Source organism: Martes martes, assembly GCF_963455335.1.
Source record: "Martes martes genome assembly, contig: scaffold_224, whole genome shotgun sequence".
NCBI lineage: Eukaryota > Metazoa > Chordata > Mammalia > Carnivora > Mustelidae > Martes > Martes martes.
In genome coordinates this window covers 45,299-67,718 of record NW_027666619.1, presented here as the reverse complement: position 1 = coordinate 67,718, position 22,420 = coordinate 45,299, and the positions used below count along the sequence as shown (strand labels likewise).

At 53.8% G+C, this 22,420-nt stretch overlaps 1 protein-coding gene across 5 annotated transcripts; it reads right to left on the bottom strand.

Moving 5' to 3' along the window:
* Positions 1-1,629: 1,629 nt before the first annotated feature.
* HDAC6 (histone deacetylase 6) lies at positions 1,630-21,839 on the bottom strand. 5 transcript variants are annotated; one of them, XM_080831436.1, is made up of 29 exons: positions 21,615-21,839; positions 20,383-20,505; positions 20,161-20,289; positions 19,932-20,020; positions 17,840-17,924; positions 17,701-17,741; positions 16,912-17,008; positions 16,668-16,765; positions 15,391-15,495; positions 15,186-15,254; positions 9,686-9,812; positions 9,525-9,590; positions 9,373-9,432; positions 9,198-9,287; positions 8,754-8,860; positions 8,603-8,670; positions 8,198-8,363; positions 7,969-8,097; positions 7,680-7,848; positions 7,271-7,404; positions 6,625-6,693; positions 6,327-6,519; positions 5,005-5,154; positions 3,548-3,722; positions 2,927-3,435; positions 2,723-2,842; positions 2,442-2,588; positions 2,220-2,348; positions 1,630-2,037 (listed from the first exon to the last, which is right to left on the bottom strand). In XM_080831436.1, the coding sequence occupies exons 2-29, from the start codon at positions 20,473-20,475 to the stop codon at positions 1,969-1,971; spliced, it is 3,483 nt and encodes a 1,160-aa protein (XP_080687562.1). In that variant the 5' UTR covers positions 20,476-20,505; positions 21,615-21,839; the 3' UTR covers positions 1,630-1,968. The 5 variants fall into 5 exon arrangements, with proteins under 5 accessions (XP_080687562.1, XP_080687560.1, XP_080687559.1 ...); XM_080831434.1 differs by having other exon boundaries at positions 20,161-20,286; positions 21,615-21,711; XM_080831433.1 differs by lacking the exon at positions 21,615-21,839 and adding an exon at positions 20,938-21,005.
* Positions 21,840-22,420: the final 581 nt, after the last annotated feature.

The following is a 22,420-nucleotide window of genomic DNA, read 5'->3' as shown; positions in this document are numbered from 1 at the left end:
TGGGAGGAGGTAGGGGAAGGGCCCCCTTCATAGCCCACCTCCGTAGCTCCCCCACAGCCCACTGAGGAAAGGCCTCCCCGCTCGGGGCCAGGGGCTGGAGGCCCGGCGGCCTGGCTCACCTCGGTCCTGGGAAAGGCGGGAGCGCTCGACCCGAACCCACCGCAGCTGTGACAGGACTGACAGAGGAGGAGATGCTCCCACCCCGCCCCAACCCGCTGGGGGGAGGGGGGAGGCGGAGGGCGGGGGGCGGGAGGAGAGATGGAGAACGCATGCGCAACGGCGCTCCCAGACCCCTCAGCAGGCACGCCCCCCCCTTCCCCAGGGGTAGGTGCGGAGTCCTGCCCCCGCCAGTAACCAGCAACAGGGCGCAAAGGAGGTAGTCTTGGGGTACACAGAGCCGGCGGTGGGACCTCCCTGTGTACCCACTGCTGCACCTCTCCCTTACCTTGCCCCCATCCGGGAGGTGATTACGTGTTTTTGGCGTGTGGAGGGTGTAGCAGTTTTGACCTGAATGGCCAGACTTTGGCATAGGTCTCATGGGGGCCTCAAGTGGAGCCTGGGCTGCCTTAAGCAGGCTTTTTGGGAAGTAGCTTGGGGGAGAGGGTTGTGCCTGTTTCTGGAGGGAAGGAGTTGAATGGGAGGGTTATGGTGTCAGGGCCGTAGGAACCTGATTTGAGGTGGATGGGTGTCTAGTGCAAACATTTCCCAGACTCCCTTGCAGCTATGGCAGCCATGTGATACAGGTCTGACCAATGAGATGGAAGGCTACGTTTGGGGTGGGGGGGTGGCATCCAGAATGCTCAAAAGAGTCATGACGGAGGTAGCCACAGCCCCTTCCCCTTCTTGACTGGGGCAGCGCTCTGGTGGGTATTTGGGTTCATAAGGTGACCATGAAAAAAAGTCTAAGAGACCTCAGCCTGAACTGTTCTGAGTTGCCAAAGAAATTCTTAGTATATGAGAGAAATAAAATGCCCAAACTCTCCTCCAGTTCCTCACCCCTGGTCAATGATAGGCACTCCTTCCCCCAGGAGGTTCCCCATGACCAACCAAATCTAAGTATGTGAAACCTAGACCATGCACACCCAAATCAGGACAAAAAGACAGACAGGGAGACTGAGGCCTGGGGTGGGGGGAGCTACTTCCTGATAGCTGTCTTGCCTTCTCGGCCCAGGGTATAGCCGGGACTGGCTATGAGGCTATTTCTAAGGCAGGCACTCATTTGTTCCAGAATTCCACCATTTAATCTACAGTCGAGCCAGTCGAGCTGCCTGCCTGACTGCCAGTCAGTTTTCTGGACACTGGATGGGCAGGGGTTGACCTGATAGAGACCCATGCCCTCGTTCCTTCATTACTCATCAGACCAGGGGTTGGTCAGGGGTGTGGGTTTCTTCACCCACTTAAGATCAAAAGGCTCTCGGGGCGCCTGGGTGGCTCAGTGGGTTAAAGCCTCTGCCTTCGGCTGGGGTCATGATCCCAGGGTCCTGGGATTAAGCCCTGCATCCGGCTCTCTGTTCAGCAGGGAGCCTGCTTCTCCCTCTCTCTCTGCCTGCCTCTCTGCTACTTGTGATCTCTGTCTGTCAAATAAATAAATAAAATCTTAAAAAAACAAAAAAGATCAAAAGGCTCTCTCCAGGTTTTATAACAGCTTGTTCCTTTATTACAAATGGAACTCTGCCATATATTGTCAGTTGATTCCCCTCCCTCCAAAGTATCAGCTTCGTGATATCAGCCCCCTCTTGGGACCACTGAACTGCCCCCCCTTTCCTTCCAGGGCAGAGTAGATGGAGTCCCTCAAACAGGCAGTGGGCAGAGGGAGATTTACAACTGATCATCACAGTCCTCTTACAAAGTATTTATGCTGAAATTGGCACCCTTGGGGAGGTGAAAAGTGTCTTCCCGATGGGATGGAGTGACGCTGCCCTTCATCCAGGTCCTCAGAAGACGGAGAAGGGGAGCACATTCTGACATTTAGAGTGAGTGAGGTATGTGCTCCCCAAACTTGTTCTGGTGAGCAGCGTTCTTCACATCCAGGAGAGCCTGAGGAGGCGAGAAGGGGTGACTTAGAGAGAGTGAGGACCCCTGTACCTCAGCCAGGGGGCTCTCCCACACCAGGCCTCCACAACCCTTCTCCTGTAATCTCCGATCGCCCCTTACCCCGGCCCGAAGGTGCGTGTGTGAGGGCGTGTATGTGTGCATTCTCGGGGCCACCCAGGACCCACCTGGTGGTGGACATAGGCCTCACAGTTGTAACACCAGGTAGATAGGTCGACGTAGCTGAGGACCAGCGGGTGTCCTGAGACTTCATGGTGTTGGAGCATATGGGCACCGACGTAACGGCCACAGTAGACCTGAGGTTGGGGACGGAGTGTTGGGGGGTCAGCAGCTGCCAGCAGTCAGCTTCTGGGCTGACCTCCGCCCCACCCCCTTCTGCTGCTGCCTACCTGATAGCAAGACAGACACACCCAGTTCTCCTGGAGGGTTCCACAGTCCCGACAAGGCTGGGTCACGTCCAGGCCCGATTCAGGGACAGGACGTACTGCCACCAAATGGGGACACCAGGGCAGCGGTGTCACGGCATAAAGCATGACCTGAAGTGGGTGACACTGAGTCAGCTAGGAACTCCATCTCCCTGTTATGTGTCTCTACACCACATGCTCCTACCTGGAGGCATGTACGGGCAAGAGGAGGACGCCACGGTCTTCTCCCTGAGCCCTGAGCTCACCTGGTCAGCGTCAGCATGCTCCTCAAAGCTCTGAGTCAGCCCGGAAGCATCCCTGTCCTGACCTCCTGCTGCCTCTCCTAGCAGCCTCTCGTCTTCCGGGATCTGAGAGTCTGCTGCCTCCTGGATGCACAGGGGTAAGAGATGCATCTGAGAGGCCAGGTTCTTGCCCCTTCTTCCCCCCTACCTGGGTGTGGTGGGTCTTACCTGAGCCTCGCTGTTTAGGTCCAAGTTCCTGAGATTCTCCGTCAGCTTACTGGGGGGTATTTGGGTTGTCGCTCCTTGCGCAGGCAAGGCTGGAGGAGTCTGGTTGTCAGTACATAAGGCTGGAGGGGTTTGGATCATCTCAGCTCCCCCCACAGCTTCCTCTGAGGGGGTCTGGTCCTGTGTGGCTCCTTCCGTGGCTGCCTCTGAAGGAGTCTGGTCCACCGCAGCCTCTCCTGTGGCTGCCTCTGAGGGGGTCTGGTCCGCGGTGTCTTCCCCGGTGGGAGCCTCCGAGATTTGGTCCCGGCTGAACTCCACTACAGTGGTCTCTGACTTAGCTTGGTCTGGAGTGGATGCTGCCACGGGTGATGCTGAGGTAGGCTTCCCTGCGTCTGCATCCGGAATGTTCCCATCTGGTGCGGTCATCCCCACACCTGACCCACGGTTGGCTGGCTGGGTCACCTTCTTGGTGATAGACTTAGAACTGGAGGGTCCCTCCTTGTCTTCAACCTCTGGAACCATGGGAGGGAGATCCTTGAGTGTGGGTGTTCTCCCCCATCCTGCCTCTGATCCCTGCCTTCTCCCAAGCCCCCCAGTAACCCCCCATTGCCCACGCCTGCTCACTCATGACCCGCAAGCTGCGCCAGTATCTGCGATGGATGTGGATGGTCTCAGTGATGGAGGCCAGGGCCCCTGAGAGTGGGGGCCGTGACAGGTTTAACAGTGGTGGCGGGTCCCCAAGGAGGGAACGGGTGCAGGCAGCCATGGACTCCGAGATGGATGTCAGGTTATAGCCACCCTTTGTTAAGAAAAAGGGGAGGAAAAGGTATGATGGGGGGGTTCTCATGGAATTTGGGAGGCAAGTTGTTTTGCCTCCCAATCCCTCTTCGTGGCCCTGCAAGTCTGGCGGATGAGGACAAGTGAGAAGTGCCACCTGTCAGATGGGCAGCACCCACCATGTGGGGTGGCTGTTGAGGGAGAGAAATTAGGAGGTCAGGTGCAAGGGAATAACTACCACAATTACAGTTAACACTGAGGGTGACGTGAGTAACAGCGGACATGCGTGGAGCCCTTGCTGTGCGCCAGACCCTGTTGTGAGCGTTTCACGGGTGTTGACTCTCTTCATCTTCACAACCACATGTGCTCTATCTGCACGAGGACCTCCTTGTCTCACGCTTTTAAGGAACCCCAGTCTCTGCTCTCTCTACAGATAAAGAAACTGAGGCTCTGAGTGGTTAGATCACACGCCTGAGGCCCTAACAGCTGATGGGAGGCAGTGCTGGGCTTGGGAGCCGGGCTGTGGGATGGAAGAGTTCATGTTCTCCACCACCGCCCTGGCCTCCCACAAGCAGCCCCGGGACCACCGTGGGATCTGAGAGCAGCCAATTACTCTCTGCTGGCAACTGGCCTTATCTGCTCAGGGGTGAAAACAGCAGCACGTAAGGTGGCCGAGAGGGTTCGAGCCGTGTGTGATGACTCACGACGATAAGAAACTACTGAGACAGTGCCTACCACATGCCAGGCACTGCTCCATGCGTAGCCAGTCCCCTCTTACAGATGAGGAAACTGAGGCATGGGGGGGGCAGGGGCACTGAGTGACTTCCAAGAGGTCCACGAGTTTGCTTTGTCTGGGGAGCTTGCTAGAGGTGGCTCAGGTAGTGGAAAAAACTTAGACGCCAGAGTCGGGCTGCTTGGGCTCAAGCCCCGGCTCTGCCATTACTGAGTGTGTGACCTTGGGCAAGTCACGACAGCTTGCCGTGCTCTACAGTTTCCCTGCTCTTGAGAGAGGAGAATGCCAAGGCCGGCAGCCTCTACCTTAGCAGGCTGCTTTGTCAAGTAAGTGAATTCATAACACACACGACGTGCTGGGAAGAGCAAATGGCATGTACTCAGCACTCAGGGAAAGCTGTTAAGCCGGTGTTAGGATAAATGCCCGGTATGTGCCAACAATCCCAGGTGGGGACACTCAAAGCTGAGTTTAGGAAATTGCCCCGAGCGTCTCCGCCAGCCAGCCGAGAGGGCAGGACTTCAAGCCTTCCAAACCACCCCCCCACCATAGGAAGAAGAACTGAGCAGGTTACCTCAAGGATTAAGATGATGCGGCCGTTGGCAAGGCCCATCAGCAGGTGGGTGAGGTGGGCATAGCCCTCGGGCGACACCTGGCAGCCCCCCAGTGGGTCGCCCCGTGCGGCGTCAAAGCCAGCTGAGACCAGCACCAGTTCCGGGTTAAACTGAGGCAGGGAGAGAAGAGACACATGGGCGTGAGTGCGGAGGCCTGGGCAGCCAGCACATGAAGGCACCCCAGATGCACACAGACGCAAGTCAGAGAGCTGGACACCTGCAGGCCGGGGGACACAAGACTAGAGCCATGAAGACAGCAAGGGGAGGACATGGAGACAGGATAGACTCAGGGTTACAGAGACACAGAGACACCGAGACAGATCAACAGAGACACAAACACACCAAACAGAGACTTAGAGATGTGACACAGAGACATGGAGACATTTCTAGAAATGGACAGATAGGTACATGAGGCAGAGACGGGCAACGTAGAGACTTAGATGTCAGGAGCTGGTGACATGGGACATATGTGCATTTATATAAACAGTGCCAAAGGGAGGTGTGTGCACACTTCCATCGTAGAAGGTGACAATGCAAGTGCCACACAGAAAATGGTCACATATCCATATACAATCAGATAGCAGCATACAGACTGAACTGACCTCATGCTAATCACACGCACACAAAATAGTATCTCACAGAGGGGACAGTAAGCCACAGCAACCCCTGCAAAGACACAATCCTACACGTGCCATTACCCAAGTCACAACAATCTCTCTCTCTCTTTCTCTCTCTCTCTCTCCACACACACACACACACACACACACATACAGTGCAGTCAAGGCAGTCACCTACAGGCCCCCACGCAGTCAGGCAAGGACAGACGGGTCACTACCCGACACAGACACACACACACAGCCACAGCAGACGGCCAGAGAGAGGCCTGTCACGCACACCCTCCCACACGCACAAAGCCACACACCAGCTGTTGCTGAGAGAGCAATGTGTAGTGACAGACGGTGTCCCAGCCGTCAGAGAGAGAAACGGCAGCGGCCAAGAGCCATGTGTGTGGCCTCACACACGTACTCCAACTCCTCCCCACCTGGCACTCGCCATTCCACAGAGCCAGCAGGCATGCGGGGCCGCCTCCCCTGTGCCCGGAAGTCCCTGACGGTAGTGCACAGAGAGGGCAGCCACGGAGAGCCACTCTGCAGAGGCGGGAATGGGCCAAGGCCATCGCTGAATCACAAACCCCCCACAGCCATCACCACAGCCACCCATGGGACATGTGCGGGCCCGCGGTCACCCACGCAGTCACTGCCACGTACAGCCTGTACTGTACCTCGTAGGCAATAGGGAGCACCAGACGATGCCAAGCAGCCAGGTAGTCGGCGTCGCCCACACGGGGCCCATTCCACGCTACGTTGACAGTGAAGCCAGTGCCCGCAGCCCGGCCCGTCTGGCAGCTGGCACCCTCATCCCCCATGGGAAAGAAGGTGCCATGATCATAGCGGTGCAGGGAGATGTACAGTACGCTGCCAGGAAGGGGGACCGTGGCCAGTTAGTGGCCCCCAGCACCCCTGAGGCTGGCTGCCCCCCCTTCCCGGACCACACCCCGCCCCCCTGCCCCAGCTCCTCACCTCGGGTCTTCCTCAAATATGTGCTGAGTGCCATTACCGTGATGGACGTCCCAGTCCACTATGAGGATCCTGGGGGAGGGAATGGCTCCTCAGTGACCTGGGACACTGGCCTACCCTGGAGGAGGGCAGGGCCTGGAGCCCTGGGGACTGTCTGCGGGGGCATTTACTGCTGGTGGCAAAACTCTGGGTCCCTGGGGACAGCAGTGGGTGACAGGTTGGTGGGGCCTATCAGAGGAAGGGTGAAAGCCAGAGCCGGGGTCTTGAGGTCTTCACTGTGGGCCCAAGCAAGTGCTCGGAGCCAGACCCCCTGTCCCCCCATGGGTAAATGTGGGGAGCCAGATACTGGGTCTTCTGAAGGAAGCACTGAGGTCCTGGACCCTGAATTCTGTCACAACAGCCATCGGAGGCCAGAAGTGAAGGAGCAGGGGGACCCCGGATGTTGATTTATAACTGCCTGGTGCCACAATCTGGGGGTGCTATCTGGGTAAGCACTGCAGGGCTAGATCCTGGGTCCTCTTCTGGGGAAGTGCTGGGCAACTGTACTCTTCGGTGTTTCTGGGTAAGTCCTGGGGGGGCTGCCCCAAGGGGCCTGCTGAGTAAGCACTGGGCTGGTAGTGGTGGAGGGGGTGGCCCAGGGAGCTCTCACCGCAGCGCATGCCCACTGATGGCTTGGGCATGACGAGCAGCCACAGCCACAGAGTTGAAAAAGCAAAAACCACACGCTGCATCCCGCTCAGCATGGTGTCCTGGGGGCCGCACCACAGCAGCGCCATTCAAAACCTGGGGGAGGAGCAGGAAGCAAAGACTAGACCACCTGCCCTCACGGCTTTCTCTCCCCTTTATTCTCTCCTTCCGTCCCTGCCACTGCCCCCCCCCCCCCGCTGCTAGGGGCCCCCCAGCCCCCATCCCCCCACTGCACTGGCCAGTAAGCAAGGCCTCCCGGGAGCAGGGGTCCTCCTCCCCAGGCCCCTCAGGCCCAGCCCTGCCCTCCCAGAGCCCCCCTCTCCGCCCCCCAACTTCCCCAGAGCGTCGCCCCACCCCCACGGGGGAGGTACCTCTCCGGCCAGCACGGCCTCCACCAGGCGGCAGGCGGCGCCAGTGGCCAGCTGCGCACAGGCAAAGGTGCCCGGGCAGATGTAAATGGAGTCGAAGTTGGAGCCCTCGCGGTGCAGCTCCCGGGTTTTCATCTTCGCTGTGGCCCGCAGTCGACCTATGTACTCAGCACTGGAGGTACAGGTGGGGCACAGGGGTCAGGTGCTTCCAGTCCCTCCCCCGAGGGGTGGTGGCAGGTGTGCCCTGAGGCCCCATCCCACCCCAAGCACAAGAGTTGGAGGGGTGTCTGACCTGTGGCAGGTGAGCAGTTCTGCGTCTGTGGCGGGACGTGTGGGCAACGTAAGGCAGCGCCCCGCAAGGCCCAGTTCTTCCAAACGGCGCATGATCCGAAAGACTCGCTGAGGCATCTCTGGGTGGTGGCTGGGGAAGGAGGGGGCAGGAACCAGAGGCAGGGCTTAGTGCTTGAGGAAGGGGGAGGGATCTCCCTGTCCACTTAGCCGATGGCCCTCTGACTGCATACTTGTCCCACAAGTTGTAGTGACCCATCATCCGCTGGTCATAGACCAGCCCTGTGCGAGCCTGTAGCACGGGCCACGTCGGGATTGCGAGCGCCGGGGGCTGCCACGGTCCCTCTTCTTCCTTCTCCACGTTCTCTTCCTCCAGAAAGTCCTCCTCCAGGGTCTCAGCTGTAAGGGGAGGCCACTTTTACCCTGTTCCCCCACCCTGGATCCCTGGAATACTCCAGAACTCCGTTTACCCCAACGTGAAAGGGGCAGGAGGCGTGAAACCAGGGTCTAGTGTGAGAGAGAGGGCCTGACCTTCCCCACCAAGGGGGGCCCAGGAAAGTCTGAGGAGGGTCTGGAAGAGTCTCCCAAGGGCTCATTCCATGCTTGACTCCCCACCTGGCCCCCTCCCTGCCTCCTACCTGATCTTACAAGGACCTCCCAGAAGGGCTCCAGGGCTTCCAGAGCACAGGACAGGGACGTCTGGGCACTAGAGGGCAGGGCAGGGGAAATGTGACCAATCCACGCAGGGCAGCGGGGGTCCCACTTCTCTCCTCCTCCACCAGGGCTCACCTTGGGCAGGGGGCACCAGGAGACTCCAGTATGGGGCAAGGGTCTCCCAGAAGGGTGTGGAGGGAGGCGCTGACGCCCTCAGCCAGGGAACGGAGGTTGTAGCCACCCTGGGAAAGGAGTGTGAGGGGGTGGTCAGGGGAGAACCAGGCATTACCAGGGAAGAACAGTAATACTACTACTAATGGTGCTGACTACATATCAAGCAATGAGGAATTTGAAGGGGGACTTCCGTTTTGGTCACTGAGCAGTGCTACAAGGCCATCGCCATGATTGTGGCAACTGTTTCACCCAAGGGAAGCAGGGGCACGAGGAAGTTCAGTGACTTGGAGGAGGTTGTCCAGCTAGTGAGTAGAAATGCTGGGACAGGAACTCCTGCCTGACCTGAGAGCTTTGTTCTAACGTCCTCCTGGATCCACGGGCTGAGACACAACCTGAGTCACTCACCTCCAGAGACAGGATCAGCTTGCCTCCTGCCAGACCCATGAGCAGGTGGGTTAGCTGAGCAAACCCTGCCGGAGTGGCGGCCATCTCACCCTGGGAGGGGGCGGACGTGGAGGATCAGCCTGGCTCCGTACAAACCCCCTTCTGCCCATGTACCACCCCAGGGAGCCTGCCTTACCTTGGGGTCCCCTTGGAGGGCATCAAATCCAGCGGCCACCAGGACCAGCTGGGGCTGGAACTGAGGGGGAAAGGGACTACATGAGGCCACTTGCCCTCACGGCCCAACCCTCAACATCGCTCCTGTCCCAACACACCCCAGACCCCCAGGACCTCAAGGGCGACTGGCAGAAGGAGGTGCAGGAAAGCAGCAATGTAGTCGGCATCTCGCATCCCCACCTGCGGACAGAGAGGCACGATGGGGATGTTCTGCCCTCTGGCTGAAGGGCAGGGGTGGGCCTAACTTCCGGGGCAAAGGAGAGGCCGACACTGACCTGGTTCCAAGGCACATTGATGGTATATCCCTGGCCTCGGCCAAAACCTACGGTGGACCAGTTAGAGGCCTTCAGGTGGGGCCAGAACCGACCCTGCTCATAGCGGTGGATGGAAAAATAGAGGACGCTGGAGGGAGAAAGGAGAAAAAAAGAGGTGGGGGGTGGGTTGAAGAGTCAGTGATCCCAGACGCCCCAAGCCACAGCTCCCAGTTTACTCAACCACTCCACAGCTCCCAGTTTACTCAACCACTCCGTTCATTCTCTCATTAATCTCCCCATTAACCCTTTATCTCCTGCATCCATTCATTCTTCTGTTTAGTCACCAACGTCTGCACCTGCCCATTCACAAATTCTCCCATTTATCCATTACTTCCCTCACTCATTCACCCGCTCTCTCACTGGCATGCCTCCCTTGGAGAACACTCCTGCCCTCCTCCATGCCAGCTCTGAGACCCTGACAGCTGGGGGTCTGTCTATCCCAGTCCCCGAGGGTTCCTGGCCCTGCAGGGGACTCAAAATCATACCAGCCTGCCCCCATGCCTCCACGACCAAGGTGATGGTGGCAGAATGAATCTTGTGATGTTGGAGGCCCACCAGGGGGCACACAGCTCTTAGCTGGCAGGATCTGGCTAAGGTGGAAAAGAGCAGCAGACCAGGCTGGAGAACTTAGTGCTTCCCCTGAAGGATGTGGGGAGACTCAAAGGTGGGGGGTAAGGGGACCTGGAACGTGGTTCTGTGTGTGTAGCTGAGCTGAAGTGGGGGCCAGTTCCTTCCCTCCAATACCTTACAAGGCACCCCTACTACTTGTATTTTGTAGGTGAGAAACTGAATACTCAGAGCAGTGAGGACAGATAGATGGAACAGACGCTGAAAAGACATGAAGGTCCATGTTCTGAAAGAAGGTCCAACAGGGGGATGCCTGGGTGGCTCAGTCGCTTAAGCATCTGCCTAGGGTTCAGGTTATGATCCCATCAGGTTACGATCCCATTGGGTTATGACTCCATCCCTGGGATGGAGTCCCACATTGGGCTCCTTGCTCAGGAGGGGAGCCTGCTTCTCCCTCTGCCTGCTGCTACCCCTGCTTGTGAATGTGCATGCATGCGCTCTCTCTCAGTCTCTCTCACAAATAAACAAATATAGTTGATGGGGGCAATCAAAATGAATAATCTCTCAACCATCCATTCATCCATCTGTTCATCCACTCCCCATCTTGTTCCAGAAAGAATTACAAGGCAGCAGTTTTATCTTTTTTTTTTTTTTAGGAAAATGCAAGAAATAGTGGTAAGCAATAAATCCAGACCAACTTAGTGACATTTGAATAAATGCTGAAAATGTGGTTGTGAAATCTGATGCAAGTGATATAGAAAGATTCTTAAAATCAAAGAAAAGCATCTTGGAACCCATGTGAAAGCTCTGGTCTTGTAGGTGAGAGATGATGGGTTTACTTTTGATGCTGATAAATATCGGTTCCAAACTTTTTTTTTTTCTTTAGTAAGTTAACTTACCAGTGGAGGAAGAGAAACGCACAGTAGAACAGAAAGATGACCATCAGGGGAAGAAAGGAATAAAGAAAATATTTGAAGAAGGCCTACCCCATGAGAGTCACCAGAACCAGTGGAAGAACAAACACCGAAGGAAACTAAGTTTATAAAGCAAAGGTAGGAGGTATTTTTGTTTGTTTGAAAGATTTATTTATTTTTATTTTAGAGAGAGAGGGAAAGAGAAGGGCAGAGGAAGAGGGAGAGAGAGAGTCCCAAGCAGGCTCCAAGCCCAGCCCAGAGCCTGAGGAGCCTGACACGGGGCTCTATCTCATGATTCTGAGGTCATGACATGAACTGAAATCAAGAGTTTGATGCTTAATTAACTGAGCTGCCCAGGTGCCCCAGCACGAAGTTTTAAAATAAGTTCCACTGATTTCCAGGGGAAGAATGGTGCGCTGATAGTACAGGTTCACCTCCTTGCCCTCCCACAATCCCAGTCAAAAGACAGTAAGAGGAAGTTTAAACATGTATCATCCCAGAAAGATGGAGAATGAAAGGAAGGATGTCAGGCAATTAGAAACTTCAACAAATCTCTGGGAAATAGTCTTTGAGGCTCCAGGGGCCCCATGGGACCCTCTCTCATGCTTAGCAGGTGAGGGAGGGTCCCCAAGATGAGCTGAGGTTTCCCTTCTGAGAAATCAAGGGCAGATCCAGGTCAATGCACACAAAATTGATTCTGAATGGCCAATTCACTGAATGACCCATTCACTAGATTTCCTTGTTTCTTTTTACCACTTAGCCTTGGTTTACCTGTTTCTATCATCTTTGTAGTAGTATTTAAAGGCCTGATCAATGTCTCCACCCAGGACCCTGCTGATGGAGTTAAGAGCCCCAGGGATGGAGAGCTAGGAGATTGAAGGGCATGGATAAATGTTTTTTTTCCCCCAATTATACATTCTTATTCATAAGAAAGAATATATATATATATTCATAATTCTTCATATCCGTGCATATCGTCAATAACATATCCACCAAAGAACACAGTGATAGCTTCCAATGCATTTATTAAAAGAAAAAGAATGATTCATGACATTAGGGAATTCTTGTTAATTTGCTTAGAGACGATACTATGGTTATGCTTTTTTAATTTTAATTTTAATTTTTTAATTTTTTTAAAGATTTTATTTATTTACTTGACAGACAGAGATCACAAGTAGGCAGAGAGGCAGGCAGAGAGAGAGAGAAGGAAACAGGCTCCCCGCGGAACAGAGAGCCTGATGTGGGGCTCGATCCCAGGACCCTGGGATCATGACCTGAGCCGAAGGCAGAGGCTTTAACCCACTGGGCCACCCAGGCGCCCCTGGTTATGCTTTTTTTAAATTTAAAATGTTTCCTCTATGTTTTAGAGAGATGTTCAAGAATATTTACAGAAAAAAATGATACAGTAATCTGGGATTAATTTCAAAATATTATAGAAGGATGGCAGTGATGGGAGTTCCAAATGAAACTAGACTGGCCACTTGAGTTGATAAATGTTGAAGCATTCAAGAAGCCAGAAATGGACAAAATAACACAGGAGAGAGAGATTAATAAAGAGAAAAACAAAACAAAACAAAAAAAATGAAGTATAAAAAAATAAACACGAGGGGCACTGCCGTCATTTGAGCATCTAACTCCTGATTTGGGCTCAGGTCATAATCGCAGGGTCATGGAATCGAGCCTGGCGTCAGGCTCCGCGCTCAGCACAAAGTGGGCTTCAGTTTCTCTCAGCAACCCCCCCACCCCGCTCACTCTCTCTCTTCTTGCCCCAAAATAAATAAACAAATCTTTTTTTAAAAAATAAACACTAGAACAGTGGAGATGGCCAAAAAGGCCAAAAGCTAGATTTGAAGAAGATAGGTAAAACTGACCAATGTTTGGTGAGGTTAGAGGGTAAAAAAAAAAAAAAAAAAAAGAGATACCATCTCAAGAAGAGATCCCCTGCCTTTTAACTGGCATTTGACAGGACCCCACCTAATGCATGTCATCTCAACATGACAGGTTGAGACCTGTCAGTGGACATTCCTGCCCCCACCCCAGGGAAACATCTTTCAGGAAACAGACTCCTGTGCGCCCCAGCAGAGCTGGCCCAAGATAGCCACCTGCAACGGTGAAATATTTGGTATGAATGCCAAGCAAGAACTGCTAGACAGCTGAGGCAAACCAAAGAAAACATCAAGATTTATTACTATTATTATTATTTATTTATCTGACAGAGAGAGAGAGAGAGAGGGAGCACAAGTAGGCAGAGTGGCCAGCAGAGGGAGAGAGAGAAGCAGGCTCCCTGCTGAGCAGGAAGCCAGATGTGAGGCTCCATCCCAGGACTCTGGGATCATGACCTGAGCCGAAGGCAGACGCTTAACGACTGAACCACCCAGGCATCCCACACCAAGGAAAACTTGAAGCACTTCTAATGACTCCTCTCTAAAAACAAGCTGAGGAATGAGGGGGCGTAGAAACAGACAGGGAGAAAGTGCTTTTGGAGATGAAAAGAATGTCTAAATACATAATTCAATGGAAGGTCTTCAAGGTATAGCTGAGGAAATCCCCCAGGACACAGAGCAAAAGGGAGAAGAAAACACGAGAGAATACAACACAAGAGACCAGGCAGAATATGTACAGTAGAATACAGTGGAAGAAAGCATCAAAGAAGAATGTGTCCAGGGACTTAAGAAGGGCCCGAGTCTTCAGAGGTAAAACGTCTAACCACCGCTAAGCGGAACGAAGGGGCCAGGGTGAGAGTTCAGAACACCAGGGATGGAAAGAAGAGACTAAAACCTTTGAAGAAGGAAACAGATTACTCAGAAAGGAATACAAAGCAGACATCTGTCAGCAACATTGAATGCTAGAAAATAACAAAGCCGTGTCTAGAGAACAGCCAACCCAGATGAAATAATGGACCATGGAAACTCAGAATCCACGGGGAACAAGGGGATTCTACGCAGTTGGTTTGACAGAAGGCTGGATCAAACAACTACCTAGTAGTGTCCCTACTGACAAGGACTTGCTCAATTACTTCCTGCAGGAAGGGGAAGCTGGTACCACTTTTCTGGAGGAAGTCTGGTATATGCCACTAATGACTCATTGAACATTATATCAAAAACTAATGATGTACTATATGTTGGCCAACTGAATTTAAATTGAAAAAAATAATAAAGCACGTTGACCCCCCGACCCAGCAATCCACTATTGGAAAGCCATCCTCTACATATACCCGCAGAAGTGCAAAGTTACATATTTTTAAACTACAGATTATAAAATATATAAAATTATATATTTTCCCCGTAGACCTGTCTGTTCTAGCAAAAACTAGAAAACGCCATCAGTGTCCCAGGGCTAAACGACCAGAGGTACAGCCATACAGTGGGACACTGGTGGTTTTTTAGAGGCACTGACGTGGAGAGGTGTCCACGAAGTGCTGTTAAATGGAAAAAGCAAGCTTACAAAGAACATAGAGAGGATTGTCTCATTAGGCAGTGTGTTAGTGATAACACTGAATATTCAGATTCTGTCAGAATATAATCTAAACTATCAATTAGTTATTTGGAGGTGACAGGAATTACAGGAGACTCACTGCTTTAGACATTTCTGTATTGTCCAATTTTGTTTAAACAAACACTTTGCAATTGTCCTAATCAGAAAAATAGTCATTTGAAGTTCACTCCAGCTCCAAGGTCAACAGGTGAACAAGATCTCCAAGTACCTGGGGGCTCCTATCTCATCTCTCCCACTTCTCTGTGTGACCTTGTGAGCTGTAAGCCTTGGTTCCCCCATCTGTAAAATGGGGAACCCCAGAGACCCTGTCTCGGAGTGAAATTAAGTGACAATGCAGACATGCAGGGAACAGCACAGAACCCGGGTCTGAGGTGGGCCCAATGAATCTGAATGCCTTTCCTTCCTTCCCGGGCCCCTTCTGGTTGGGCCCATAAGGGCGGGGGGTGGCTGGGAGTCTAGCATCAAAGGAGGCACTTGGAGCATACCTGGGGTCCTGGTCAAAGGTAAACTGTGTTCCTTGACCATGGTGCACGTCCCAGTCCACGATAAGGACCCTGTGAGGAGGATGGGGTCGGGGGGGGTGGGTACTATAGAAGAGCGTCAAGGTGCACCCTGTGGGGGAAGGGCCCAGGCCAGGACACCCTACCCTGCGCCACCCCCATCACACCCGCCCTGCGGCTTGCTGCTGACCTCTGAACGGCGTGCTTCTTTTGAGCGTAGCGGGCAGCCACGGCCACATGGTTGAACATGCAATATCCATCCATAAGACTATGCTGAGCATGGTGTCCGGGAGGCCTGGGCAGGATACGGGAGGCCACAGATTGGAGGGGGGAGGTCCACCTCTACAGAGGCAGACTCTCCCCTGCTCTCCAATTCTAGAACACCAACGTCCCCAGTGCCGATGTCTGCCAATCGGCCAGGAACTGAGTAATGGGGCCCTCAGACCTCCACCCCTGGTCTACTGTTCTCTACCCAAAGGAAATTTGGTAATGTTCATGGAAGTTATCAATGGATAGTGCTCACTTTGGCAGCACATACACTAAGATTGGAACAAAACAGAGATTAGCATGGCCCCTGCAGAAGGGCGACATGCAAATTCGTTAAGTGCTCTACGTTTTTGTCACTATGTGATATACGTGAAACTAACAGAATGCCGTAGGCTAACTAAATTGGAATTGAAATTTAAAAAAACAAATAAATAAATAAAGTAAAAATTATCAACACATATAGCCTCACACTCGTCCTGTTCCTGAAGACTCAGCCCACAGCCCATGTAACAAAAAGGGTGAAATGACAATGTTTCTAAATGGATAATGGTATTTACTGTGATAGGTTTTAGAAATGGCCAGTGACTTGGGGCGGGGGAGACCGAAATGCCTAGTGCTAGGGGGGCTGGCTAACTTCCCGTGCATTCGCACTGTGGCATTTCACGCAGGTCTAAGGTATAAGCATATACCTTTGAGAAAAGCTTAACAAGATGTAGACATGAAAAATGCACGTGTTCACTGCTACTACCACTTGTGGCTAAAAAAAAAGGGGTGGGGAAGGCTGAATCTTCCGCAATTCACTGGTTCCGGGATGCCAACAATGCTAAGAGGTACAGTGATTTCAGGTGTCAACAACAAATCAGAGAACGCTGCTAAATGATTCTAAGACACCACTGTTTGTAGGATGAATCTGGATTTCAAGATGACCCGATGTGGATCTTAGCATCGATGAAATAGGGCATTTACTCCACGAATAGGCACAGAAGGTTTCTGGGAGCACACATGAGTCATTGGTTACAATGACTACCTCCAGGACAGGAAGCAGGGCTCTGGGGGAAGGGGTGGGAGACTTTTTTGGTGCTCCCTTTTTTACCTTTTGACTCTTGACCCTGGGAACATACCACCCATACCAATACATTTTACATTTGAAGGGAGGAATTTTTTTAAATACAAAAAAAAGCAAATGCTAGTAGGTCCTACCTGATGATGGCCATGCCATTCCGGATCTCGTTCCCCACGACCGCATCCACCAGCCTGAGGACAGAGCCTGAGGCCAGACAGGCACAGGTATATGAGTTCTGAAGAGACAGTGGGGGACAGAGAGGGAGTAAGGGAGAGAGCAGCCCTGTCCACTCCATTACTCCTCCCCAGGATGTGGTGCCTGTAGGTATGGGAAACCCCAGGATTGCCACCACCCTTCTGCTCTCACAGTTCTTATCCATACCGGATGCAGGTAAACTGAGTCATAGGTGTCTGCTAGGATGTGTAGCTCTCCCTCATTCATGTACTGGGTCGTCTCCATCAGATCGATGTATTCTAGGCTGGGGACACAGGAGAGGAGATTCAAGGGTCTGCCTCCTTCCTGGGCCCTCGTCAGGGCACGGTCTCTTCCCTCTCTGAGCCCTGGTCAAATCAGACCCCCTCAACTGTCAATCTGGTCGGCGGGAACAGTTGAGATACAGAACATGTTCCCTGCTTCTTCCCTAGCCAGCCTCATTTCCAGTAATATCCTCTGTCCCGTGCTGTCACCACAATAAATCCTACCCCCAGGCCGCTGGCCACACTGCTGTAGCTGTCTGTACTTCCCCTCAGCTCTCCTCTTCGCCTGACTTGCTCTTTCTCAGCTCAGATCGCCCCTCTGCCAAGCTAGCTTTCCTTGAATCACATCACCCTGGGGCCCTCACTCTGCATTCCTGAAGCCCCACTGGGGGACCTCCGAGCACTCTGTCCACACACCCACCCTCTGTTTACACACTAGACTATCATAACAGTAGCCTCTCACGGGCTGATGACATGGCAGGCACCATTCTAAGCACCCAACACATCTCGAACCCTCCTGAGGAACTTCTGTTTGCTAGCTCCCATGTGATAGGTGAGGACCCTGAGATTCAGAGGCTTAGCAACTTGCCCAAGGCCACAAGGCCCATGACATCCCTTCCCAAAGAATCCGGCCTGCCCTGGTTAGCTCAGGGCAGCCTCCTCCCCATCTCTACAAGGCTTGTGAAGCCTTCACCTGTGAACCAACATCAGCTCCTCCTTTTCAGCAAAACGAGCCTGGAGAGACACAAGGAATAAAGGGCTCAGGCACGCCACACCCAGGCTCCAGCAGCTCCTGCCCACCACCCACCCAGGGTGTCGGCTGGGGGACTCACCTGGAAGGACACGCAGCGGTCCAGAAGGCCCTCCTGGATCAGCTGTTCCTTGATGGCATGGAGCCGCTCAGGGCCTTCAGGGAAGCTGGATTGACAAGACATCCAGCCACACACACACACACAGACACACAGAGGGACACGGGTGAGCGGCCCCTCTGCTCCTACACATCTTCCCCATCCACCTTTAACAGTTGGTCATGTCAGACACTTTGGGGTCAACCATGGTGCCTGTTTGGCTCTGTTCTTGCAACAATACATCGAGAGCCTGCCCCTCTCCTTATCACCCCCACTGCTGCCACCAGGACCTCCTGCCTGCGATCCTGCCCTCAGCTCCCCACTGGCCTCCCTGCTTCTGCCCTCACTCCTCCAATGGCCCCTTCCTCCACGCAGCAGCCAGGCATTGTCTAAAACCCAAATTGGATCACATCCCTCCTCTACTTAGAACCTCCTTGTGGCTCCCATCGCCAGCAGAGGTAAAGGCCAAATCCTCCATATGCTCTGAAGGCCTGGAACCACCGGCCCTGATGCCTCTCAGATGCTGCCTCCCAGTGCTCTCCCCTCACTCCCCTGGCTTCTCCTGCACTGGTCTCTCCCTGTTCCTCCATCCAACTGAGTACTTTTCAGCTGGCTCCTCGCCCTGCCTAGAACACTCTTCTCCCAGATGTCTCCATGGCTCACTCCCTCACCTTCCAATCCCTGTTCAAAGATCTGTGAGGCCTTCCCTGACCATCCTATTTAAAACTGAACTCCCCTCCACCACATTTTCCGCCACTCTCCCTCCTGCGTCGGTATCTCTCCACAGCACCTCTCTTTCTAATGCACTGTCATTCCCTTTTTCGCTCACTGGCTGTCTTCCCCTTCTAAAATGCAGTGTCCGTGAAGGCAAGGGTTCTGTTTGTCTACTGTGGTGGCCCTAGCTCCTTGGGAGATGGTAGACATGTACTCAATGATGAAGTCTTTTGCCATCACCAGCCTTCTATTGGGATGGGGGACAGACACATGCAAGTGTGGTCAGAAACAAATGATGACACGGACTAGGAATGTCTCAGAGAGCAGGTGTGGGGGAAGGGGAGTGGCCAGAGCCCTCTCTGAGAAAGTCTCCTTGAGATGTGAATGTTAACTGCAAGGGGAGAAGGTGGAAACGAGTAAGCGGAACGGCCACGGTAAAGACCCGAGCTGGCTGAGCACCTGGCCTGGTGGAAGAATGGCAAGGGGACCAGGGTGGGTGAAATGATGCGAAGCAAGTGACTGGCTGATGAGGTCACCAAGGTGCTGTGGCACCGGATCACGTGGACCCTTAGAGGCCAGAATGAGGAATGTGGACTTTACCTTGAGGGCAATGGTGTGCCCTTGAAGGATTTTGAGAAAGAAAACACAACCATAACTAATGGAATGCTCTATGTCAACTATATTTCAGTTGGAAGCTAATTTAAGAAAAAGAAGAGAACATCATCTTGAACCTATTATTATTTTTTTGGCTGCCATGTGGAGGACAGACAGAGGGAAGAGGGTGGAGGCAGGGGGGCCAGGGAAAGGCCTCGGTAAGACTAGGTGAGTGATGGTGGTTGGAGTGGAGGCAGTGAGGAGAGGTCAGGTACTGAATACGTTTCCAAAATGGAGCCAAAAGGATTTGCTGATGGATTACAACATGTGTGAGCAAATGGGAGGTATAATTCTCCCACGTCTGCATGAATGTCCTTTCTTCAAGGAAGCCTTCTGTGAACCCCGGATGCTAGTCTAGGGTCCTCTATCAAACACTCTTGAATCCCCTGGTCTGAGGTCACCCTTCATTAAACACCTCCCACTGCTGCTGGCTGTTTGATGATTTGCTCTCCTAGTCAACTTATTGGCTCCTTAAGAAGGGACTCTGTCTGTCTGGCCCGACCCGTCTGTATCAGCAACTTCCAGAACACAGTGCATATTCAGTAAGGGTTGGCCAAATGAAAAGAATCTTTTCAAGCCTAAACCTCACCTCTCGAAATCATCTGCTTCCAGTCTCTAGGCTAGCAGAGGAATGGCTTCATTCTTGCTAACGGGCTTTAAATGGGTTTATTTGTGTGGTCAGGGGACAGCCTGGAGAAGGCAGCCTCACCTGTCATCCCAGAGGCAGTGGAATTCATTTAGCTGCTCATCGAACACCAAGCCCGTGCCAGACAGTGTCTTGGCCTCAAGGTTCAGATCCTGCAGGGAAAAAAAAAAGGGAGACACCGATCCGTTTAGGGCCCGAGTCAGAAGGAACACACCCCACTGTCCAGGAGAGAAAACTTCAGGGTTTTCATTGTCACAGGAGGCTAAATCCATTGAGGCCAGGCCACTCTCACCAGCCCTTGCAGGTCCACGATTAGGTCTTGCTCTGTGGCTTGGGTGAGTTTCTTCATTCTGCCTTTCTTCTTTACCTCTGCCAGACTAGGACTGGAGTGGAGTAAGGCACCCTTCTTAACACCTCGCTTCTGCCAAACAGAGAGAAGGGTCAGATTCCAGTGCATGGCTCACTGCTCCTCCCCGCCCCCCCTCCCCGGATCAGGGCAGGTCTGGGGCCTCACCGACGTGACGCTGGAGTCGTGGGGGGGCGAATGGGGGTTATGCCTACTCCTTCGCTGCCTGGTTGTGGTGGTATCCTGGCCGGTGGAGGTCATGGTCGGGGAGACTTCACCCCTGACACGGTTCTGGGGGGTGGGGTGGAGATGACTACGAACAGGCTGGAGTGCCCTGAGGACCCCACACCCCAGACCCTACCCAGGCCCCACCCCCTACAGGGTCTCCATCCTTTCTGATATCCTACTCCCCACCGCCTTCTAAACACCGCCCCTTTCAAGGCCTCTCCTTTCACTGGGGTGTCCAGTCCACCTGGTCCCTCCCATCCCATTAGGCTCCGCCCCCTTAACACTATTCTTTCCCCTCGAAAAGTCTTGTCCTTTCACGGAGCAATAAATCCCCGGGCTCAGTCCGTCCTAGGGCCGGCCCCCTCTAGCTGATCACCGCCCTTTCCGCTCCCCCAAGTCCCATTCCCAGACTCTTTCATTCCTCCAAGCCTCGCCAAGACCCCACCCCCTCACAAATCTGCCCCTTCCAGCTAATCTCCCAGGATAATCACCCACCCTTTCACTCAGCCAGACCCAGACCCAGCTCCGGCCCCGACTCCACCCTTAACGATCCACTTAACTCCACCCCTTATCGGGCCGGACCCGCACCTTCCACTTGGCCAGATCCCGCCCCTAACGTTTCAACGGGCCCGGCTCCTCGAGGGACTGCCCCTTTCCTTCCACCAGATCCCACCCCCTGCTCAAACCCTACCCTCAAGCTCCACCAAACCCCTTCAGCCAGTTTCGGGCTGCCTCCCGCCAGTCCCCTCCCCTTTCCCACCCCCGCAGTCTACGCCGACCAATCCCCTTAGCGCCACTCACGGGGCGCACCCCTTTTCTCAAACTCCGCCCCCGGCTCACGCCGCCAAATTTCCGGCGACCTGCGGGACGGCGGGCGCTGGAGGCCCTCTTTTCCATTGGGCCGGTCTCTCTACTGCCCGCCCCGATCCCGCCCACACTGCGTGTCGCGGCACAGGGCCGCGCCCCTTGCGCACGCCATACCTCCCGCGAGCTCACAAACGCCAAGTCAGCACGTCAGCGCGGCCGCGCGCTACGCTGGCCGTGGCGCGCGTGCGTAAAGGGCGCGCCGGCGGTTTGAGGCTGTGTTCAGGCTCAAGCTTGCCCCTCCCCCAACCACTGCCGCGGTCGTCGCGGCTGCCGTGGCCGCTGTCCGTCCGTCCTTGTCCAGTCACCTTAGGAGTCCTCCGGACCCGCGCCAGTTGTGCCGCACGAGGACTCAAGAGAGCAAGCAAGCAAGCGAGGGAATTAGGAAGGGGAGTCTCCTCTCCTCCCGGCGGCTTCCCGCGCGGCGAGCTGTGATGACGTAGCGCGGGGCGGGCTGGGGACAGGGCCCCGGAGCGGGGTTGACACTGGAGGATGGCTGGTGGTGGCCAAAATGGGAGTGGTGATGATGTTAAATACTGTGAGGATTTTCTGCGTTAGTATGCACTAAGATGGCCCACAGGAAGCACTCTCTAAATGTTAGTTGCTGCCATTCTGCCGGGGATATGGAGGGTAGGATGGAAGGAGTCTTCCTGGGGGCAAGTAATTGTAATGATAGCAAGTAATATGTGACAGGCATTGTCGTAAACCACAGTTCTGTGGCTGTTGTTATTATTGTTATTCCTATTATTAAGGCTGCTTCGCAGATAAGGAAACTGAGGCTATGCGACTTAGCCATGTGATCTTAGGGAAGTTACTGAACATCTCTGTGCTTCGGATTCCTCATCAGGCAAATTGTGATAATAGTCCCCAGGGCTGGAGCAGACTCAAAGAGGGGAGTTTTACTTGGACGGCAGTTCTCCCTCCAGCCTCCTCCACTGGGTAACCTCTGTCCCCAAACTGTAATATAAAGCGTGTGCCTGGGAAGTAGGGAGAGTTGTACCCGTGTACCCTTCCAACTCCCTCACACGTCTTGTCTCGATGTCTAAATGTCAGCCCCCCACGAGGCTGGTTTTCCTTCCTAATCTCCCTCTCTCATTCTTCACCATTTCCTACC